This window comes from Taeniopygia guttata, chromosome 10 (assembly GCF_048771995.1).
Source record: "Taeniopygia guttata chromosome 10, bTaeGut7.mat, whole genome shotgun sequence".
NCBI classification, from domain to species: domain Eukaryota; kingdom Metazoa; phylum Chordata; class Aves; order Passeriformes; family Estrildidae; genus Taeniopygia; species Taeniopygia guttata.
Window position 1 is genome coordinate 5,475,779 of NC_133035.1, and position 22,707 is coordinate 5,498,485.

Consider the following 22,707-nt stretch of genomic DNA (forward strand, 5'->3'; position numbering starts at 1 on the left):
TTCTTGCCAAAGGGCAATTACCTATTCTGTATGCATTGCCTTAATCATGTCAAGTTGTGTCTCATAAATTTACATTTCTCCCAAGGAAGCACTGTGCATTGCCAGCAGCCTGATAGGCCAGATCAAAACAATTTCTTGGTGTGTGTTTACATCAATTTTTGGCTTCTGAGCTGCTTTAGCTGTAGTTGCTCTGCAGAGCAGCACAAATTCACTCTCTGAACTAAGCTGCATCAGAGATAGAGGGGGGAGTAGCAGAATCTGGATGGATGGTCCTTCCCAGAACCGAGCAATGCTTTCTAGATTATTGAACTGCAAATCAGCTACACAAATGAAACCACATGCTAGAGATAAACACAGTCCTCTGAGATGGGCTTGTTGTCACAGTCAGAGAGGGAGAAGGAGAGAGAGCACACACACACACTCGTGTGACTAGGGGCGTAATGAATGCCAGCTTCCCTCCTGCCTCTCTGGGATATGTGAGAATGACAAACTCTCTGAGGAACAATTCCTTTGACTCGTTCATTGAGGAAAGAAAACTTGTCATGCTGCCAAGAATAAAACTGCTCCTGGGCTTAGTTTTGAATTTTATAAAGTGAATAAGTGAAAAATGTATACACATTCACTTCAGACCCAAGTCATTAATAATTAAAAGAATATATAATTGTACCCAGTTTTCCCCTCAAGCTCAACCAGCAAGGATGTCTTCTGTCCATGTAACAGGGCATTTCATGTGTTTTGTGTTTTTTTCCAGGAGCTGTTGGAAGTGAGTTGAACTGAATGCATCCTGCATGCAGGTAGGAATTACATCCTGACCATCGGAGTACACACAAAAACACAAACGCAGAACTCAACTGTTTTGTATCAAGGAAGCTGCAGAATTTTGATTATGCATAAATATTTTCCTGGTATGAGTCATCCACAATTGATACTGGATTTAGACCAGAATATGATAAAAATTATAATATTAAGACAGCATTATTGTAGACATTAATACTGTAAATTACAAAGATTGGATATCTTTTATAAGGCACAGGAAGGTAAGAATGTTTACCATGTCAAAAATAATTTTTGTTTTCTGAGGTTATTTTCTGCATATTTATCTGTATCTATTTCCCTCTTCTGAGACAGGCACACTTCCCAGTACAAATTTAGGAATGCTGAATTAACAGTATAAAACCACACATTGGTCTGCAATTCTACTGCTATACTGGAATTATCTAGTGGTACCTACCTGGAAGGAGATGCAAGAGATTTATTGCTTTTATTTTTCTGCATTATTCCCACAATTAATTCCCAGTTTTCAGCCAAAATGAAATTCAGGATTAATATTCACTTTTCTCTTGATGGCATAGAAGTTGGCAAGTATGGTATGAACAGCCATGTATTTAGTACCTTTCACTTGCAATACAGAAATCTTATTTAAAGACTAATGAAAAACATTAACAAATTCTGTAAACAAAACAATCATTATACATTCCCTCCCTTCCAAACACAGACAGGAAGTTTCTCATGGGTAGCAAGCTGGCTCTTGCTTCCTCTGATACCAGTATGGCTGTTTGTAGGCAACACACTGTGATGCTCTCTGATAGAGAAAAAGATATAAAACTCCTTGAAAATCATACACAGAGGGGATCAGTAGATTGTATGTAGGTAATAGCTATGTCCTTGAAACAGCAAATGTGTGGGATTTTGTTTGACTCTTAGAAGGAAGCACATTTTGTACTTCTGCAGCTGAATTCCAAACACAAGTTCTTCATGTAGACCTGACTTAGAACTTGGCTTCTTTTCAACAACAATTTGTTCAGAGATGGAAAAAGACAAAACACCAGAGGGGTGTGTTAGGGGATGTGAAGCCAAAGTCTGCTTAAAAACTAATCCACTACAGCATCATGAGCTGTACCTGAAGTAGCTCAGGAAGCTTGGGAAGGGAGAACACAGGGACACAGACTGTGTGAGAGTCACTTTCAGATCAATAACTTATCTCATGATATGCAAAGACTGTGCAACTCAGCTATCATTGCAGTGGAACAGCTGAGTGCAACAGAATGGCTTTAAAGAGGAGGTGATAGAAATATCAGAAGTGAAGCAGAATGTTATAGACCACCTACCTCTTATCCACATATCTGAAAACTGCTACTCTGTAACATGTTGATCTTGAAGTTTCATATCACTGTTCTCCAAGGCAGGAGCTAAATTATTTTTATGGACTACAAAAGAAAGTAAACTACAACCAAAAATCTTACCATCAAAAAAGGGCAAAATCAAGTTGCAAAAAACCCCATACTAAAGTATATGGATTTCCTGTATAGGTAAAATGGCAAGGAGGAATTCTGTACAAATGCAGTCTCCACATCCACCCCTACTGGGACAGACTTTCCAATTAATGTTTTCAAGCTCCAACATTTCTGAGCTGTTGCTTGACCCAACTTGAAAGGGAGGCATTTCCCATCTAGTCGATGGAGGGTTTTCAGATTACTAGAAAATGTTTTTCTAATATGTAAAATGTGGAAGGACCATAAAAAAGGGGAATGTTTTGTATTCCACTACTTTTGATGACATATTTCTATGTAAAGGTTAATTGTCAATTATGTCAGACCCTGAAATTGTGTAACAGTCGATTTTCCCCATGCACAGGACAAAATACATACAACAGTGCATTATTCCTTCAAGACTGTTCTCTTTGGTAATGCTTCCATGTCAGAAATTGCTTATATTTGCAATTATCTGATGTTTAAAAATATCATTATTCAACATTCTCCAGTAGTTGGCTCTGACCTTTAGTTTGCTTATTTTCTCGGTTCGATTTGAGCACTAGATGGATTTTCAGCTATCTTGTGCCACCTCGTGTAAGAGATGGGAAATTACACAACTTTCTGACCACTGTGACCTGATTTTGGCATTGGAGTCCTACAGATGATGTTTTTGCATTTTGAATACACTTTTCAGTTTATCAGCAGCTGAAGCACATTTTAAAAAGTATTTAAAGTATTTAATATGACAATTTTTCTTAAAACGTGATTTCTTTATACTTAAGCTAGCTCTACCTTTACATTTGTAACCTTTATATGATAATGTATACAGCTCTCAGGCCATCTGCTGTGCATGATACTAGTTCTTTATGAATATATTTTCAATATTCTAATTAATATACCTTCATAATTGTGCTTTTCCCCCTGTTATTTATATTTATTTGCTGGTTGGTGCTGCTTGCTTTTTCTTTACTGGTATTTTTCTTTCTCATGTTTTCCTCTATGCATTTTTTGCACCCTTATATCCCTTTTTAATTCCTTCCACACTTCTGCATATCAGTCACATTCACTCTAAGTTCGTTTAGTATCCTACCATAAAACAAACTACTGCTATTGTTGTGTCTATTGGGCAGTAGATCAGCTGTGATCAAGTCAGTAACTGTCTGTATATCATGTGTTGCTAGAAAGTTTTAAACTTTAGCCAAAACTTTAAGTCTAGTTCTAAACCTAGTACCATTACAAACTGGCACGTGAAAGAGATAAAAGAAATTAGGTTTATCTACCTTTTCATGTTTTACTGTGATGAAGGTCCGTATTTTGGATGCTGTATTTATTCAGGTGAAATTGTAGCTGCAAATGATGTGACGATTCTGAGGTTTGCCTCGGTACTTCGGCTACCGCTATGTTAGTGCTGACATTACCTGTGCTCTTTTCCCTCATGCAGGATGTACCCCCCGTGCTTTTGACACTCATCTTACACCTTCTTGGGCTCCTCGGCACTCCAGCCCTGCACACACAGCTCAGCGAGCGGATTTGACTTTTTCCGTCCCGCGGGGCGCGACCCAGGATTGGAGCTCTCGGGTCAGTCCTGCGACAAGCGGCACCGGGCAGTGGGGGAGGGCGGTCCCGAGTGCAGGGCCAGCAGCTAATTAGCGTTAATCACCTCCAGCCGAGGGCTGCCCGGGGCACAGCCCGACTCCGCCGCGCTCCCGAGCGGGGGCAGCGCCCCACGGCCCGGCGCCGTCCCTCAGCCACAGCGGGGGCGGCCGAGCGCACTCGGCCGGTTCAGCCGGAGGAGACTGACGGGCGGACTCTCTGAGGGCTGCACAGGGGCAGCGCAGGGGCAGGCACTGATCTCCGCTCTGTGGCCAGGGACAGGGCCCGAGAGCGGCTGGGGCACGGCTGGGCATCAGGAAAAGGCTTTCACCCGGAGGGTGGTCATGCACAGAACTCCCGCAGGCAGTGCTCACAGCCCCGAGGCTGGCAGAGTTCCAGGAGCGTTCGGAAAACGCCGACGGGCTCACGGTAACGCGTACGGCGCCCCTGAGCTGCTCTGAGGGCTCCCCCCGGTCCCGCCCTCACGGCGGCGCGAGCCCCGCCCGTGCTCCTCACGCATGCGCGCGAGCGTCCTCGCCCCCCCCGCCGGGGCTGTCACGTGAGGCGGCGGCGGATGCGGTTCCGGGTGAGCGCGGGCGCGCAGCGCGGCGCGGCCCCGAGCGCGGCCCGGCCCCGCTCCCGCCAGGTACGGCCGCGGAGGGGCGGGAGCGCCGGGCCGGCAGCCGCCAGCCGCGGCCCGGCTGCGCGGGGCGGGTGCGGGGCGAGCCGGGGCTGTGGCCCGACCGCAGGTGCGCGGGGGGCGGCGGATTCAGCGCTGTGGCCTGGCCCGGCCGGGCCGGCGGCGGTGAGCAGGGTCCCCGCGGCCCGGCAGCTCCTCGGCCGCTCCCCTGCGCCGCTGCCGCCGCACGGGGGAGGGCTGTGAACGCGGAAATCTCCGAGGGGACAATCCCCTGCCCTGCCCCCTCAGGATTTCGCATAGCGCGGCTGTACGGAGCCGTGTCGCGGAAGTCAGAGTTGCTTTCTAGTGCCTTTTGTCTTAGTTCCTCCTGATTTCCTGTTATTAAGTTAAATAATGGTTGATTATTTCTGGTTGACTTGTATGCGTTTTTAAGTCGTGCAAAGGAATATCTGGGCAGGGTATAAATCTTTTGGCATGATTTTGAGAAGTTAGTGTTTACCTCTAAATAAGTTTGAGTGGCGCAGAAATACAGACCCTTCTGTTGCTCTGGATGTGGAGTTTAAAGGAAGCAAGAGTTTTCAGAAGCTTTCTCTTTTAGCTGTCTGAGTTCTTTGTGCTTTGATGCGGAGAGAAGGGAGTAAAAGGAGACAATTGATCTGTTATTAACTGTAGCCCTTTTGCAAGTGGTAAAGTCTGGAGGTCCATCTTCAGGTTTGGGAAACTTGTCCTGGATTTATGGCAAATCTGGCCATGTTCTAAAAGCCACTGGAATTATAGAAACATATAGAAATTGCAGTGAGCTGCATCCTGTGAGTTTGTACCAGATGATGTGTCTGCTCCTTGCTTTAGGCTTACTGTAAAGTCAAATGTGAAAATTATCTTAAAAGCATCTCTTTAATGCCTGGAATTAACTTGACACTCAGTTAATGTTTCTGTTGACACAGTGAGGTGAAATGTAGGGGGGGAAATGTAGGCTAACCTTGTTTTGAAGTTGATTTTGACATTTTGAGATGGAAACAACTTTCTGTTCTTCGCCTGTTGAGTACATTGTTCAGTAAAAATGCTTGACATTGTAATTGTCCTGCAAAGTTAAACTTTGTATTTATTCTATTTTAGATGCAGGGGTGCTGATCAAGTACTAAATATAGGTGTTTGTATTGGATAGGCAGATGAGACCATAGAAATGTCTGGCTTGTAATTATTTGTGTGCTTGCCTGAGAACTCAGAGGTGAAAACCTAAATAATTTTTGCAAGCAGCCTTTAACTTCATTAATAAAATGACCTCATGCTTTCTGTTGTCCTTCTCTCTGACCCCTGTTGCCACCCCTTTTTTTAGGTATTTGGGACAGACCCAAGTCTCTGTTTAGCTGTACTGTGAATTTTTATAAATGGCATTTTTTAACAGGCTTCTTAACACTGTTGTACTTGATATGCCAGCTAAGGCAGCTTGGTATTAATGGGAGAACTTTGATAATGACCTATTATAGGAAAAAAGGATGAAAACACTGGTGTTCGGCCTCTGGTGCAAGCAGCAGTGACATTCTTCAGATGCAAACTTAAGTAGGTTTAACCTGCTGTTCTGGAATGGAAATTTGTTTATTAGCTGTAGTGAAAGAGCAGTGGGTTTGAGTGATGTAATACCTTTTTGTAACACCATACCTTGCCTGTTGAGATACTTAAAAATATAAAAGGCATTGTACAGTACTAAAATCCAGTGGCTCCAGTGGGAGAACAGAACCTCCTGGCAACCCTGTCTCCAGATATTCTTTGTGTTGAAGTTTCTGACCTTTAGGCAACTCTCCATCTTCAATTTCTTTATGGAAAATAGAAAGTAATGAGCACTGGAGGATAAGATCAGGCTTGCTGTACCTTTTTGAGCTGGCTGTGAATAGTGCTAGGATCAGGTACAAATTATTTGCTTTTTTCCTACATGACTGATAAATACTTGCATGATTAAAATTTATATTTTCCAAGTTACAGTTTTAGATTTACGGCTGAATTAAAATGGCTTTGGCATTTTAAAAACATGTCAGCAGTGCCACAGCACAGGTAGAAAGACTATTCTAAACTTAGCTTTAGTTTGCGTAAGCAGAAGTAGGTTTTTTTTTTTTTTGCCTGCTAGTAAACATTTATATTAGTTGAGGTAAAATAGCTCTGAAGTCATCACTTCTCTAACTTTCTTGAAAATATTACTCTTCCTTCTTGATTTCTCATTCTTCTAGTTGACAAGTGACAGTGATTTTATAGGTGAGACTTGAAGTCAAAACATCCAAACCAGCTACTTAGTCTGTGTGACAAGTAGGATGCTGACAACATACATTCAGTCTTACCTGAAGCTGAACTCCAAGCTTGCCTTGTAAGTTTCTTTCAGGTGTTCTACTTGGTACTTAGCAAATGATTGCTTTATAATCTACCTTAATGAGAAGCTGCTGTTGAGAATCCTGCAAGTAGTGTGAGGAGTGTTCCATGAAAACTCCCTAAGCTTAGGTAACATCACCAGTAGCGTTTAAACTCTTGTCTTAGTACAACAGGTTTATCCCAGTGTGATGAAGTAAGTGCAGGTGGAAATGCTTCTGCACTGAAAGGCTGTCCATTTGAAATTAATAGCTGTTACTTGGTGTTTGGTGTTCTTCAGAAGTGTGGGAAGAAAACTGTTCAAGTCTTGCAGCAAAGCCCTGCTTTCAGCTGTCTGAGAACTGTATAGGGAATGCAGTGCAGGTGAGCTCAAGGGGAACATCTTATAGCCACCAGCATAGTGACAGGCTTGGAGGGGGGTGGAGGTGGTATTTGGGTGTTTTGACTGCCAATTTTTTGTCCTTTAACAGTGAAGTCATGAGTTAAGATTTTCTTTCAGGTTTATAGTCACCTGCATATTTGTATCAGCTGGTTTGTTCCATGCTGCTGGAACCAGCAGCCTTCTTCCACCACTGCCTTCTCCTGACTGCTGAGGGCTTCTGGGGAAACTCCTTGGGCTTCATCTCAGTGTCCTGAAATGAGCACACATTCACTGTTACTGCTGATCTAAATGTGATCTTCCCTCTGAGCAAATATTTAAAATGCTCTGTTGCAGCCAGCAGGTTGGTGGCCAGGAGTATCCACACCTTGTATGCTGAGAACATCATCAGCTTGGTGAGAGGCAGGACTTGTTTCCAAGCAGTGCTTTAGTCAGGACAAACAGGGAGAGCTGGGAGGGCAGTGGCTGGGGCAACGGCTTCACACTGCTGAAGAAGGACAAGTGAGACGTGCAGGTGCTGAATGTCTCAAACAAGGAGAGTTTGTCCCTTCAGAGGAACTAGGTTCCTAACTTGTAGAAGTTTGATTTAAATTTTCTGGATGAGGATGCAGGGAAATGTCAGTAAAACAGGCTTAAATTGAGCTCATTAGTGCTTAATTTGTAGTACTGCAGTTTTACAAAAAGATCACTTAATTTTCTTTACTAGTCAACTTGCATAGCATAGCTTTAAGCATTGCAGGACGTTTTAAAATGAGGTCAGGAGCAGAAAAAAATTTGATTTGTCATGAAAGGAAAGCTGGTGCTACAGAACAGTAAGTGTAATTTGGTTTTCAGCCAGTTAAAAAAATGATATCTCTGGGTTAGTAAACCAGTATTGGTTGCATTCAAACTTTGTACTTACTGCTGTTCTGTGTTGATTGGTTCTTTGCAAAATACCACTGTTTCTTGTTTTGATGTGTGTTGGTTTTCTTAATACGTTCATTGATAAGTTTACCTGTTTCTGCCAATCTTTAGAGCCAACACAGCCAAGAGCTTCATCTGATTTGGACTTTTATGTCAGCATAATGGTTTACCATGTTCTATTATTGGGGATTCCTCATTGCTGGTGATGGGTGAGCCTGAAAAACTACAGCTTTACTTGCACATCATAGGGTGAGTTTTCCAAAAACACTGTCTTAAATAGTTATTTTTAAAGTGTTTGTGTTGTCAGAGGTTTGGTTTTTTTTCTTTTTAAATGGCTTGTAGTTGAGATCTGACCGTCTGGACTTTTTCTCAAAATATACACTTATTAATTGTCCCCTATAGAATCTACAGACAATTCAGGTTTCTTACATTTTGGAGTGAACTGGTGTAATCATAAATGATAGAACTAATTGCTCAAGGCCTTAACTTTAACTGAGGGATTGATCCTCCTTGACTGCATGAAATCCCTTCCAACCTAAATTATTGTATGATAAACCATTCCACAAGGAGTTTTGTATGGGAAAAAAACCCTAAAATACAAACAAACAAAAAACTTTTCCTTGTATTGTTTTCTTTTTATTCTGCATCATACCTCAACTTGATGATAAGTTAAAGGATGTGTTGCAAGCATGGGAATTGCCACAGTATTGAAATAACACCTTCTGTTATATTCCTGCAGCTCCTCTTTAGCCCATTGTGCTGAAGCCAAGAGGTTCTGCCTGATCAGGAGTCTCTGCTAGCAATTTAAGTGAGCTGGAGAATGGAAGGAGTTGAGTTTAAAGAAGAGTGGCAAGATGAAGATTTTCCAAGGTTTTGAATTATTTTTTAAAGTAATTTGGATCAAACACATATCATCAGCAATAAGCTACCTCTTGGTCTTCCTGGTGAACTAATACTCAGTAATAATCTTGAAGTCATTTCCATTAATATACTTGATTTGGAAAGGTTTTATGGCATATTTCTTCAGGATTGCCACCACTGACGTTTCCAGTGTTTCTGAAATGAAGATTTGTAAACTTGGCTTTGTTTATTTCCTGTGATAATATTTTGCAACTAGGTTGTTTGCATATTACTCCCAGTGCCTGAAGGCCCAAATATTTCATTAAGTACAATTTCTGAGGAAGTCTTTAAAAGTCAATGTTGCTACTGAAGCCTGGGACTACAAAAAATTAAATCAGCTTTAGATGCATTCTATGACAACATGACTAAGCTATTTGTGTAATTTATTTCAAGTCTAATTTTGTCAAGCAAGAATGTGACAAGTTTTCTTAAGGATGACACTCTGGTTGTAGTCAGTGTTTTGGTATTTGTCACAGGATGGGATGGTCACTTAAATGCTATAAAGGAATTTTCTGCTGCCTTGGTGTTTGTTAAGTGAAAGTTTGAACTTAGGCTGTAAGTAAAGTTAATTCAGTACTAACTTTACAGTGGGTTTTTGTAGTAATATGTAAGTCTTAATATATGGCATTACAAAAGAGGTCAGAGCAGGTTTTATCAATAATTTCCTTGTGTCCCAGGCCCCTGCCGGAGGATGATCCTGTTGAGTCTGATGCACTGGCTGCAGCTGGAACAGAAAGTGAAGCTGGTAAGAAAATTTCACTCCAGTCCAGCTGTCTGCTTTCTATGTAAATGCTTGCTTTAAAGCTCCTTGGTTTGGGGGGATTTTTTTGCTTGTTTTGTTTTCGGGGTTTTGGGTTTTGTTGGGGTTTTTTTTCCATTGGTTGGAGTTTTGGAGGTTTTTACATTTAAATTTTTTTTTCTGGATTTTGTCCATCTGCTTTACTGCAATATTTGCCTTGTTCCTTGAAGCATTCTGTCTATTCACAGAACAGATTATTTAATTTTATGTCCTCACTGTTGTCTGTAAGTCTTTTTTTTTTTTTTTTAGCTTGTATATTATTTTCTATTTTATCAAAGTTGGTTATGATGTCACAGAAGCCTAACAAAAGCAAGTGCTAAAGACATGAATCTGTTGTATTACTTGCCAGATTTATTCAGTGTAATATCTGGAGCAGCTCTGGGACACTTGGATGAAGCAGGCAGGGGTGGTAGTATCTACTACCCTGCTCAGACACCGTGTGTGCAAAAACTTGAGAACTTTTAGCTGCTGTTCTTTCCATCCCCTATTAAAGTCTTACTCCAAAGAAAGTTTAAATTACGGGCAATGATTTATAATGTATTATGAGAAAGGACTGAGCTCTTCTGTCTAGGTAATATGCTTATCTTAACTTGTTTTAGCTTTGAAAAGAAATAATTTGCTTTCTTTAGATACAGAGGGCGATGGAACCAAATTGAGGAAGAAACTAATGGTTCCAGATACTAGCTTGACTTTGGATCCTGGTGGGGAATCTGTTTTGTCTGATGACTTGGATGAGAGTGGAGAGATTGATTTGGATAATTTAGATACTCCTTCAGAAAACAGCAATGAATTTGAATGGGAAGGTGAGTATTTTGGTTCTTTTGTCTGATACTCTAAAATATTTTCTTATGTGCAGGTCAGCTGTTTCTCTAGTAAGAAATAGCTATGATTCAATAGTACAAGAGGAGAAATACAAAGGAAGTTATTAGATTAGGAATTAGAAATACATGCAGTGACTTTTTAAAGAGCAAATCAGATCTCATCTGATTAGTAAACAGGCAAACAGTTACTAGCTGTAACTGCAGGTAAACTTAGGTGAGGATCATGTACATATGCATCTAGAAGACTTGAAGTTATGTAAAATCCTCTATTGCAGTAAGAACTTCATTAACAGGAAGAACATCATTGCAGTAAGGTTTTAAGAATCACCCAACAGAATAAAGTACCTAAGGTATTTTACATGTGTCAGAAATGAGTTTTAAATGGAGGGAGCCAAACAAAGGGATATAAATTAGCTACTCAGAAATTTCTGAACTGCCATTTAAGGAGGACTTAAATAATAACTTAGTATTTTAAAAATACTAAGTAATACCTGATCTCAAATCTTCTCTGGTAAGAATGACAAAAGCTCAGTAGCCTTAGAGTATGCATATTTGCATACCGACTAGAGGCAGTAGAAGAGCCTCTATTTTATGTCACGGAATTCTGGAATGACTTCATAGGAATTTAAAGTAGTCATAGCCACACTAGTAATGATCTCAGTTTTATTATTAATATCTTGAAGTTTTAAAACATTAATAGGTGATATATCTTACAGGCAAAACAGTGCAATTGTAATACATTTTATTTGAGATAAACATTTTGTGTAGGACTTAAAGCACAAATTTTAAACTTGGGAGTCTAATGATGTCTTAAGGCCCTCTTTTTGGAAGCCAAGAACAGTTGTGTTGGGCAAATTGTTGGAGTCTCTAACATCTGTAAACTTCATGGTTTAGGAATGTCTCTAATAAGTAAATATGTAAACTCAATTATTATATTCTCATTCTGAAAAGAAAATAAATTCCTGATTTAACAGGAAGTTCTCTTTTCACTGTTATGTTTGAAACACTACCTGTGGAGAAAGAAACACTCTTTAGAATAAGGGGGTGGTTTTGGTTTTTAAATAGCTAAAGGCATATTGCAGTGGAAGTTTTCTTAACAGAGACTGTGTGTTTAAATTTGTAAAAGGATTTTCACTGTTTTAATGAAGAAGAATTGGTATTTAGGGTTACTTTTGCAGTGATGCAAAGGAATTATTCCCGATATTTGTGTCTTGTTTTTAAAAGTGGCTGAAAAGGGTTTCTGTCTTTTCTTCCTTTAATGCTGCTGCCTTCATTTTCCTGGAAGGATAGTTTCAATTAACAGCTTTGTTTCGGGAGCAGACAACTAACTTGCAGTAGGTTTTTCTCGCTTTGGGTAAGGTCCATGCAACCAAGTCAAGAATCATAATTTCATTGGAGCAAATTGTCTTACAGATTCCTCTCAGCACAAATTCAATATATTTTGATTGCACATGTGAATTAGATTTAATTTCCAATAGATTTGTCTGCATGTCTGCTTGCAAGGTACCTCAATGTTTTAAATCATGCTTCATGTAAATCTGTGATCAACCTCTGTAATTCTCATTGGAGTTAACCACTTTGTCTATTTTGGTGAAATTCATTGAGGTCTGTGTTCTGAAAGCCTACACTTAATTAGGCTTCTCCACAAATGGAAAATTTTCACATACTTGTAATAGACAAAATTACAGTCAACAGATAACTGCCAACATGAGTATGTTAATAAAATATCCGTGACATCAGCTGGTGTGTCTGGCTGGCTGAAGAATACCAAAATTGATTAGATAGCAAAGTGGTTAACTTGTGTTGTGGCTGATTGTCACTATGCATGGTATTCATAATGGGTCTTTCAACATGTTCTCATTTTGGCAGACGATCTTCCAAAACCAAAAACTACTGATGTCATCAGGAAGGGCTCACTGGCTGAGTACACTGCAGCAGAGGAGAAGGATGATGGCCGCCGCTGGCGCATGTTTCGGATCGGAGAACAGGACCACAGGGTGGACATGAAGGCAATTGAACCATACAAAAAAGTTATCAGCCATGGTGGTAAGGATTGGTGATGTGCTGTGGGGAACTGCTGAGCAACTCCTTTATAGGCTGAGATGGGGAGGCAGAGGAAGAGCTTTGGGCATAAAGACTTCTGGTAATTCATTTGTTGCAGTGTTAAGACATGGTTGATAAAATATTTTTTCTCTATTAAATTAAAGTTCCAAAATGTACACATGGTCACATGTACTAAAATACACCTATTTAATAAGATATATTTACTCTGTTCTACAGTGTCACTGCTACCTAATTTTTTGGTTTCTAGACTATTGAAAACATTAACTATCGATCTGCTAAGACAGAAATCAAATCATTATTCTTTCCAATGGTCTGTAAAGTTTAGGCTGAAAGAAAAGTTAATTAAGAACATAAGATTTTATTAAATATATGAGGTTCTACACCGAAACATTGGTTATAGATAGAGTGATTGACATCAGCTTCAGCTGTTGCTTTAGAAGTAGACAAACTTGAAAAATACCTTGATGTTTTCTGTAACTGTATGAATGTGTCCATATGGATGTGTGTGCATCTCTTTAAGGTAAATAATGAAAAAGCTTACTGAATGTGCTTGGCTTTGTGTAAATGTAGTCAGTGTATTGTCACCTTTGTCACTACTGCTGCTGATTTCTTTTTAGGTTATTATGGTGATGGATTAAATGCCATTGTTGTGTTTGCTGTTTGCTTCATGCCTGAGAGCAGCCAGCCTAACTACAGATACCTAATGGACAATCTGTTTAAGTAAGTCATCATATGCCTTTCTTTTTTGTTATTTTTAGTATATTTGAGCACTACTAGGAGTTAACTTCAATATCTGCAATCTTATCTGAAATTTTCTTTGCTTTCTCTCCAGGTATGTAATTGGCACTTTAGAGCTGTTAGTAGCAGAGAACTATATGATAGTTTACCTGAATGGTGCAACAACACGGAGAAAAATGCCAAGTTTAGGCTGGCTTAGGAAATGTTACCAGCAAATTGATAGAAGGTAAGAAGCTCTGCAATATTTCCTTACAATATTCACACACTCAGAGATAGACATATTTAGGAAAAGCTGCTGTTTAATGTGGTCTCTTCTGGTTAAGATTTGATGAAGGAAATTGGTGTATTGAAAACATCTTCCTAAGCTAGGCAATGTGGGATGATGCTACAAACATGCCTGGGTAGTGTGTGGTGGATTTTTTTGGTTGGTTAGGGGTTTTGTGTATGCTTTTTGTTGCTGTTGCTCTCAGGGTGTTTAGTGAAAATAGTACTCCTAGAATACTGAATATTGTTATCCCGTAGAACATCCTTACAACTTAATGTATTAGTATAAGGTTAGTAAGAGAGGTCCTTTGTCAACCACTTCATCGTTAGTTCTGTAAAAAGATTCAAAGAAGCTTCTCCTTGGAGTATTATTTCCTTGTCAAATTGATACTGACTCTTTAGTTTTTATTTTACAGTTGTGTAGTATTTTTTCCTCTGATGGAGCTTGAATTCTAATAATGGGATGTCAGAATACTGTGTTTATGTGACAGTTGTGCTTCTAAAAACATACTTCTTACATATTACAAAACCTCTGGTCATGCTGCCTTTTTGTTCTAGTAATTATCCATTGTTTAAATCCTTCAGGTTAAGGAAAAATCTGAAATCATTAATCATAGTTCATCCTTCCTGGTTCATCAGAACTCTTCTGGCCATCACAAAACCTTTTATTAGGTAATGCCCTGGAAGCTTTTTAATAATTCTGACAACTGTTTGCTTTGAACTTAAAAGACTGTTTTAATATTGACCTAGTGAAAAACGTTTAGAGTTGTAACTGTACCCTGCATTTGTTCTTCCACAGCTCAAAATTCAGCCAAAAAATTAGGTATGTCTTTACCCTGGCAGAACTAGCTGAACTCATCCCCATGGAATACGTTGGCATCCCAGAATGCATAAAACAGTACGTGTTATTATTCCAACATCTTCTACATGGATCATGGTTTAGGACTGGTAGATGTTGTAATCAGTGTTTGGTTTGAATGTAACACTTGGCACACAGTGACTTGAATGAGATTACTGCTCTCTCTGGGAGTGTCCATGTGTGACCTCATTGCTAAAGGCAGTTTGGAATGGAAATGTGTAGTCATTTTCAGAGTGGAGCTTTGTGCCATTACTAAGTTGTGGTGTGTGAATTAAGCCTTCTAGAGAAGGTCTTGTTGCATTTGTTCTGCACCTTAGTGTGTATATCACTCATTGCTTGTGAGTGGGAAATTGTAGGCATGTGGATACTGAAGTTATTTATAATGTCTTCTAAAGCATTTTCAGTAAAATGTGGAACAACTTAAGTGCTGAAATATCACTTGGATTGGGGTTTCATTTGAAGAAAGGTGATGGAAAAATGCTGAATCCCTACCCACTACAGTTCTAAACTACTTTGGTAAAGAAATGAAGACAAAATCAGTGTAATTTTTCTTCCTTACCTTCCAGATAAAAATGGCCATTTTAACATCAGCACAATTCTGCTGTCAAAGATTATGATATTTTTGTCAAAAGCATTTGTGAATGCAGTAATAGAGTAGAAACTATAAACTTGGGTCTTAAGAAAACCAGATGAAAACACTAACACAATCCTGATGACAGCCTGTTAGAGGGTATGACACACAAACCCTGTCTTGTCTGCATTGTAATAGGTGAGACAAACTGGGGGAAGGTGGCCCAGTGTCATGAGGGCACATCCATGCTGGACAAAGCCTCGTGCCCCCTGCAGATGGCTGGTTTTTCTCAGTAGACATCTAGCTGCTTGTCAGTTCCACAGTTTAACTCTGTAAGACAGAAAAACAGTTTTCATGGGGTGGGAGTGAAACACATGACAAAGCTGAGGCAGCCTTGTGCTGTCTTTAGACTTTTTTTTGACTGGGGTTTTATTTGAGGGTGTTACGAATATTCAGACTGTCATTCTGAGTTTTAAAAGATTTCTCTCTCTATTGATGAACCTTTTAATTGTTCTGCAAAGTCTGGACATGGTTAACTTAAAGAGTTAATTCTCAGATTTCTGTGGAGGTTTATATCTGGCTTCAAACTGTTAGGGATACAGACTTTAAATTCTAGTGATGAATGCTAACTCTGTACAAGAGGTCATATTGAATTCATTTGTTATGTCATAGTAACTAAATCTTAATGGGTTTTTTTAATGCTAATAGAGGTTGGAGGTACAGTGTGGTTTTTTTTTAATTATATCAGTTTCAAAATTTGGTTTCTGCAAATTCTATTGACACTAATACTGGTTTGCAGCTTCTGTTGATTTTGGCCTTCATATGTTACATTTACTGAAACAAAACTTTTCCTCACCAAGGTATGAAGAAGAAAAGTTTAGAAAGAAACAGAAAAGGTATATTCATCTTTTGATTAGGGTTGCATCTAGATAAGACAATTTGCACTGCAACTAACTCCCAGTTGATTGGCTTGCATAAAGGAATAAGCATTTGTAAATATAAACATGCACTAGTGCCCAAGTGTTTATGCATGACAGCAACTATGCTGTACTTGCAGGCAGTATGGAATCTGTAAGAACTCACCCTGGGTGTTCAGACAGCTATTTGCAAATAGTTTCTATTACACTTTTATGTGAGATGCTCACTTTTAAGGGGATACATGGGTTCTCAACTTGAAGTCTTTATGAGGCAAAAGTAGTGCTTCTGTATGAACCCATTAAAGCAATGTCATTGTTTCTAACAGGAATTGATCTCATCTACAGGAGATGAGCTGTATTTAGGTGCTAAGCTGTAGCTATGCATTAGCAGAGATGCAACTCCATAAGAAGTTCTTATATTGAATACTGTATTTTTGGTATTTGCTACCTTTTTAGTTATTAACTTGCATAGATGCAATCTAAATTAGTATTTTAGTGCTGTTTGTATTTGCAGTGCCTATGTTCCTTCCTAATAAATACTGGATTTCCATTTTGTTAATTTCCAGTCTCCTGCTAACTATTCAAGCTATTCCACAGCTGATAATTTTTTTAATGAATATGTTATTTTTTCACTTACTAACAAATAGACTGAAAGATTTTGCTACTAACTTTGCAGTTTTTTTAATCACTTTTCCTTTGTGTACATAACTGTTAAGGTTTATTGTCTATATTGGGTAGAGGAACACTGAGATTTAAGTAAAAGGAATTTAAATTATTTCTGGAAACTCGCATGTAAATCCTAGTGATGTGTTGAACATTCTACAGGAATTATTCCAATTAAGGGATAATGTAAAAAATCTCTAGTAGAACAAGCACTTTTTAGTGTCCTGTTGATAATTTCACCTATACTACTGTCACTCTTGTAAAAAGGTAATATGTTCTTCAGTGCAAATTAGGTCTAGAGATCACAGGAAGAATTGGATACTGAGCCTTCAGTCAGGTAGAAAACAGTTCCTTTTTATGGATTTGTGGCCCAAAGGAGCTGTCAGTGTTTCTATCATTTTGAAAAACTGGCTGGTTATAGTCTGAGAAACTGGACAGGTATGTTAAACAGATTATTAGATGTAGTGTCTCACTTTAGAACTGCTGTTGGTTTTAAAATTAATTTACCTCCCTGCACAACCTGTTTGCCAGAAGATGTTACAAAGATTGTAGCTTGTTCTTACTGTAAAGAGGAAAAGTACATTTTGTGCAGGGTTTCCAATCATCTCTTTGTTTCTGCAAAGCAGCGTTTTGTTTGCTGGTCCCAAGGCAGATAGTAAAAAATAAGGTACAAAATCAAACCCACTTTTATCAGCATGATGGTGAATTCTTCCAGGATAATTGCAAGAGTCTTAGAAGTTAATAGAAAAAATATTGCAGTTAAGGAGCCTCTTCACTTTTGTTAATTCAACTAGTGCTGTTACCTTTAATGTTATAGTAATTAAGCCAAGAAGGTAATTCAGTGCTTATGAATTCATCAGAGTGTAGTGCTTGCCAGTATTGTCATGTGACCTGTACTGTATTCCTGCTTGCATTTGTTACTATGAGCACAGGCCGTGCTTTTTTCTTGTAGTCAAACTTCACTTGCATTTTTAAAATGTTTCCTCTCAAGTGCTGTAGTTACTTAAATGGTTTCCTAACAATTTTAATTAATTTCTAGGGGGTGGTAGGAAAATAGATATTGAAACAAGCCCAAACATCATGACTACATTAAATAAAAACCTTAATTTAATATTTATTTACTAAAATGTTTCCCGCGTAAAAGCTTTGTGTTTTCCTGTTAATAGTTTTTTTAATAATATGAGCTATCAAACTATGTTAACACAGTTTAATTTTACTACTTTCTTGCTAAGCAGAGTTGACCAAGAGCTGAATGGGAAACAAGAGCAGAAAAGTGAACAGTAAGTTTGGAGTCCAAACAAGACTGAAGAATACACAGATGGAACGATGCTGTTTGTGCTCCATTACAGTGCATTCTCTGTGTGTATGTATTATATAATCTGTTGCAAAAGGTGCTTTGGACTAGCACACAATGAACTGCTTACTGCTGTATTGGTTTGTCTTGACTTTAATTGCTGTTTATGTAATCGTTTTATATTGCTAAATGGCAAAGAACCCTATGTTTTCAGAGGATGTTCTTGCAGCTGTTTATCTAAATGATGCATGTTCTTCAGTAAAATATTTATATACCTAAATGTTAAAGGAAAGAGATAATATATATATTTTTATGACTGAACAATATATTGTGTGTACCTGCTGAAGGAATTCATTTGCAGGTAGACAAGGCCCTAAGTTACTTGTTGTTATTGTATAAATTTGTTTTGCTGTAAATGGTCGAGTGCATTTCTGTTGTCATGAAAACTTGTTTGGATATTAACAATCACATTAACTTGGCTTTCACAAATAGAGCGATCCTTATTTTTGTTCATTTACCATACACAAGCTCACTCCTTTGCCTCACCAGAGTGAGCTTCACCTTTGATGTCTTTCAGTCCATAATTCAGGATGCAGAACTGCAGTTCTGTGGGTGGCAGTTTGTTTAAGCCTAAGCCACAAAAGCTGAGCTGTCTGACTGGTAAGATACCAGAACTTTTTCAGTTGAAGTTGTGGATTTAGATTCTGCTTCAGTATGTCAAGATTGTCTCAGCGAGCAGTAGGAAATAAGTTCACTGCAGTTCTTTGTGGATGAATCTTGATTGTTTCTGGTGGGAACTCTGGTCATGCTCAGTAAAACTTGGGAGCTACACAGGTATTCTAGCCACAATACCATTTTTTAGGCAGTAATATGAGAAGTCTTATGCTACCTGTGTCATTCTTGTAGATGAAACAGCCATTTCTAAAGCTGTTAGGCACATGATACCAGCACTAATTCATCTTTTAAGAAGTGTTTTAAAGGTTGGCGTGTTTTCACTCCCCGCAATGGTGGTAAATCTGTGTCTGCAAGAAGTCTTCTTGGACAAAACTAGTGTGTATAGGTTTACTGGGACAACTGTAATGCACTGGTTGATACATTGTAAAAGTTTGTAATATCTTTTGATAAACATTGCATTTTCCATGTAAGGGCAGGTGTATGCAAATAAATTCATTCAGGAGTTGAGCAATATAATATGTTGTAGCAAGTATATTAAATCTTTGCTTTTGGTGTTTATTGTGCTCACAATTTTGTCTTAAGGCTAAAAAATACCACTTTTTAATTATATTTAATGTTACTCAGTTACTTTATTTTAAAAAAAGTTATGTTCAATCAGATTATTACATGACATTGATAGACAGCAGTTGTGAGACATTCCCTGGACAAGACTTACCAAGTAACAGTTAATCCACTGTCTCCAGTGATAACTGCAGAGACTCTGAGAGCATATGGGTGTCAGGTGCATCTCTCTGGACGTTTACTTAAATCTGCAGTTCAGATACTTTCATCTCAAGATCTAAGTCCTTTTGTTGCAGTAGTTTCTGTATCAGAGTTTCAAGGAGATTGATAGGCAGGATTTATTCACACAACAGACAATACCAATGCAAGTTATCTTGCATCCACTCCATCAGGTTTGGATCTTGCTCTGAAAGCAGAAGACAAATGCACTTTCTTTGGGGCTGTCTTACCTCCTGCTTCAGTTTTGATGTTGACACAGGTTAATGTAAAGTTCAAGTCAGTACAGGCAGCCTGTTTGCTTCTGATACTTCTGTGGTGTGATCTATGACCATGCTAATGTGATTTTTACTGGGTTGGCATGTGTCCTAAGCTAAACAGGAAGCATTCTGGTAATCTCATTTCCATTTTTTCCTAATTGATAGAAGGATTAGTCTCAGTAAAATAATATTCTTTGTTGAAGGTATTGTAGTTCTGTGTCATGTGGCTTCCTGTGTGTATAGTGCAGTACAGAGTAGCTGTTCCTCTGTATATGCCATTTACCAAATGATGGGATTGTTATTGTGTTTCCTGGTAGCCAAGGATTCTACAGTTTCATGCTGCAGTAGTATGATTTCTGTTGGAAATGTGTATGTGTTTATAAATGGTTTATTTCTCTAGTATAAGTTGTTGTGAATGAGTATACAGGCACAGCAGTTGTTCTGTCTCTAAAGATATGCAGCTTGAGAAAGAAGTGTACTAAAGAATTATTCCCCTCTGCCTTCCTGCAGCTCATCATTTAGTGGTGAGGTGGATGTTTACAAAAAGCAAAGTGGTCCCAAAGCTATGGATGTTTTGTCAAACTTAACTTTTTTGAAATCTATAATATAATGTAATATACTTTAATATTTAAAAACCTGAAAAGTTGGAATGTCATACTTAAATAAAAATTATTTCAAAACTTGAATCACTTTGTGGTAAGATACAGTATTGGAGGGAATTCACCTTTCAATGGCATTTCCTTCTAAAAGTAAGAGTAATTTTGCTAGAATTTGGTGACCCCTATCAAGAAAAAATTTCATGAGTCACTAATTTACCTCTGATTTGGAGGTCTCATTACTTTATATATATTTATATATGTAGTAATAAGTCATACCTATCTCATTATTGCTGTGCACAGATGGAATAGAGATGTCTGGGCCAGTGGCCTCTCAATGTGACATTTCCTAATGATTTCTGCAACACGGTAAATTCAGAAGTGGCAAAGAAATTCTGGAGAAAGTGTCATTAAAAATTGATGTGAGTAGACTCTGGATTTGCTTGAGTGTTCTTGATCCGTGTAATGTGGCAGAGCCATCTGTTGGAGGGTGATGGGAAAGGATTTAGTGCTAAAGCAGATTGAAGAACTTTTATTCCAAAAAGAGTAGATAGAACTAGTTAGAATAATATGTAACCTTGTTCACAACAACACAGTTTGGCATATTTTTTCCTTTATCCTCAGTAAACAAGTGAAGAACAGCCCCAGTTGCTGTGAGGAACATGGTACTGAGAGACAGCAGCTACACTCCAAATTGCAGTCCACTAGGATATTGCAGCCTATATCCGTTTCAGCAACTTTGTTGCATCATGCCCTGAATGCTCTAATGACAGTTTAAAACACTTTCAGCAGTTAATTGTGTCATACTTCAAGGTCAGATTACATGTGGTAGCAATGGAATCTTTTATGAAGCACCTCCAAGTGTATAATGGACAGGAGAAGGTGTCATTGGTGCCTGGTCATGTCAGCTTCACTGATGATGTCTGCTGAAATGTCTGTACTTGACTGAAAAATATTGAACTATGCTGTGAATAGGCACTTTATTAACTAAATCTGTCACAAGGTAGAAAGTTTCTTGGGTTAAATTTTACACTGAAAGAAACACACTTTTTTGTCAGTGTACCATACAGATTTATACAGTAATTAGTGTCTAGAAAGATGGTTTAAATTCATGTTTTCTCAAAAGCTTTTATCTTTGGAAATGGCTTGAATTCTCACGTCATTCCAGTCTCCCTCAGAAACCTCATATGAGGAATGGAAAGGAGAGGGATAACAGCTTGCAAGCTTTTTGTAACACAGAAGCCTTACAAATCTTGCAGTCAAAATTCTTACTCGGTCCTTGTGGATGCAGGTCATTCTCAAGAGGATTTGCTTCACTAACTGCTTGTCAGAGACACTTGTTTCAAGTGCTTTAATTATACTTTTTAAGAACACCTTCTTTTAGTCAGAGGAACACTCTGAAATGTAAGGAATATTTAAATATTCATATTCTGAAAGACATCTTGCAGCTTTCCTAGCTTCAAAATTCTGTGTTGAACTACACTATTTCTTTTATCACATCTCATTACCCATATTAAACTAACAGGAAAAAAGAGCATTTGTGAGGAGGTGCAGTCATGTTACTTTTTCATAATTCCCTTCAAGCATGACTGAGATCAGTGAAATTAAAGCCATTCTTTGCTCAACTAGATTTTTTTTTTCAGTTTTGCAATTTGACCTGCCCAGATAACTCTGATTTACATTATTTTTTTTAGTATTGAAAGTGATCTGAAGAGAAGCTCTCAGAGTACTTTCCAAAAGTCCTTATCTTACCATGTTCCTTACTCTTGCTTGCTCAGCTGCTAGTTAATACTGGTAAGATTGAATTCCAGGTTAATAATTACAAATAAATACTCATGGAGGACAGATGCTTAGTTTACCAGTGGCTCTGCGGTTCTGCAATGTTTCTTTTCATTAACAAAACCTTTTTATCAGCAAGAAAGACCTGAGCAGTAAGGTGTTTTAATGGTTGAATTGTACTTGAAGGGTCAAGATAGAATGATTACGCTGTCAATTAGTGTTTGTAAACTTTACTGTGGGTGATAATGGGAAACGTGCAGGGTTTAACAAAGTGAAGCTGTAGTAATCATGCAAAAGCACGGGTTGTGAGTCATGGGTAATAGAACTGGCTTAATGGGCTAGTAACACTCTTCACAGGTGTGACTATTTTCCTTTGTCCCTTTAATAGAAAAAATATAAGGAGAAGACTCTTCACCTACCTCTTAAGACTACTATGATCCTTCCTTTTTAAATGAGCTTGTCTTCTGCGTTGCAGGGTGTGCGGGGTGCTGTGCTGAGCACGGTGTGAACGTGCTAGCGGTCATTACTGACGGGCTATTTCTGACGGGCTCAGCCGTGTCCCCTCAGGGCCCGAACGGGGCAGGGACGCCGCGCCGGGCCGGCCCCGC

The 22,707-nt window shown here is 38.7% G+C and overlaps 1 protein-coding gene and 1 long non-coding RNA gene across 7 annotated transcripts; one reads left to right on the plus strand and one right to left on the minus strand.

Annotated features, from left to right (window-relative positions):
• The first annotated feature begins 4,381 nt into the window (after nt 1-4,381).
• BNIP2 (BCL2 interacting protein 2) lies at nt 4,382-20,410 on the plus strand. Of its 5 annotated transcripts, none has more exons than XM_030280987.4 (12): nt 4,382-4,491; nt 8,234-8,371; nt 8,862-8,992; nt 9,700-9,767; nt 10,451-10,624; nt 12,512-12,688; nt 13,324-13,426; nt 13,539-13,670; nt 14,294-14,380; nt 14,508-14,606; nt 15,999-16,034; nt 17,954-20,410. In XM_030280987.4, the coding sequence occupies exons 3-12, from the start codon at nt 8,943-8,945 to the stop codon at nt 18,000-18,002; spliced, it is 975 nt and encodes a 324-aa protein (XP_030136847.3). In that variant the 5' UTR covers nt 4,382-4,491; nt 8,234-8,371; nt 8,862-8,942; the 3' UTR covers nt 18,003-20,410. The 5 variants fall into 5 exon arrangements, with proteins under 5 accessions (XP_030136847.3, XP_030136850.3, XP_072789843.1 ...); XM_072933740.1 differs by lacking the exon at nt 4,382-4,491 and adding an exon at nt 7,098-7,203; XM_030280990.4 differs by lacking the exon at nt 15,999-16,034.
• LOC121470501 (uncharacterized) lies at nt 19,285-22,658 on the minus strand. Of its 2 annotated transcripts, XR_012057519.1 has the most exons (3): nt 22,519-22,658; nt 20,600-20,800; nt 19,285-19,654 (listed from the first exon to the last, which is right to left on the minus strand). It is a non-coding gene; the product is annotated as an uncharacterized lncRNA (long non-coding RNA). The 2 variants fall into 2 exon arrangements; XR_012057518.1 differs by lacking the exon at nt 20,600-20,800.
• Between the last annotated feature and the right edge of the window lie 49 nt (nt 22,659-22,707).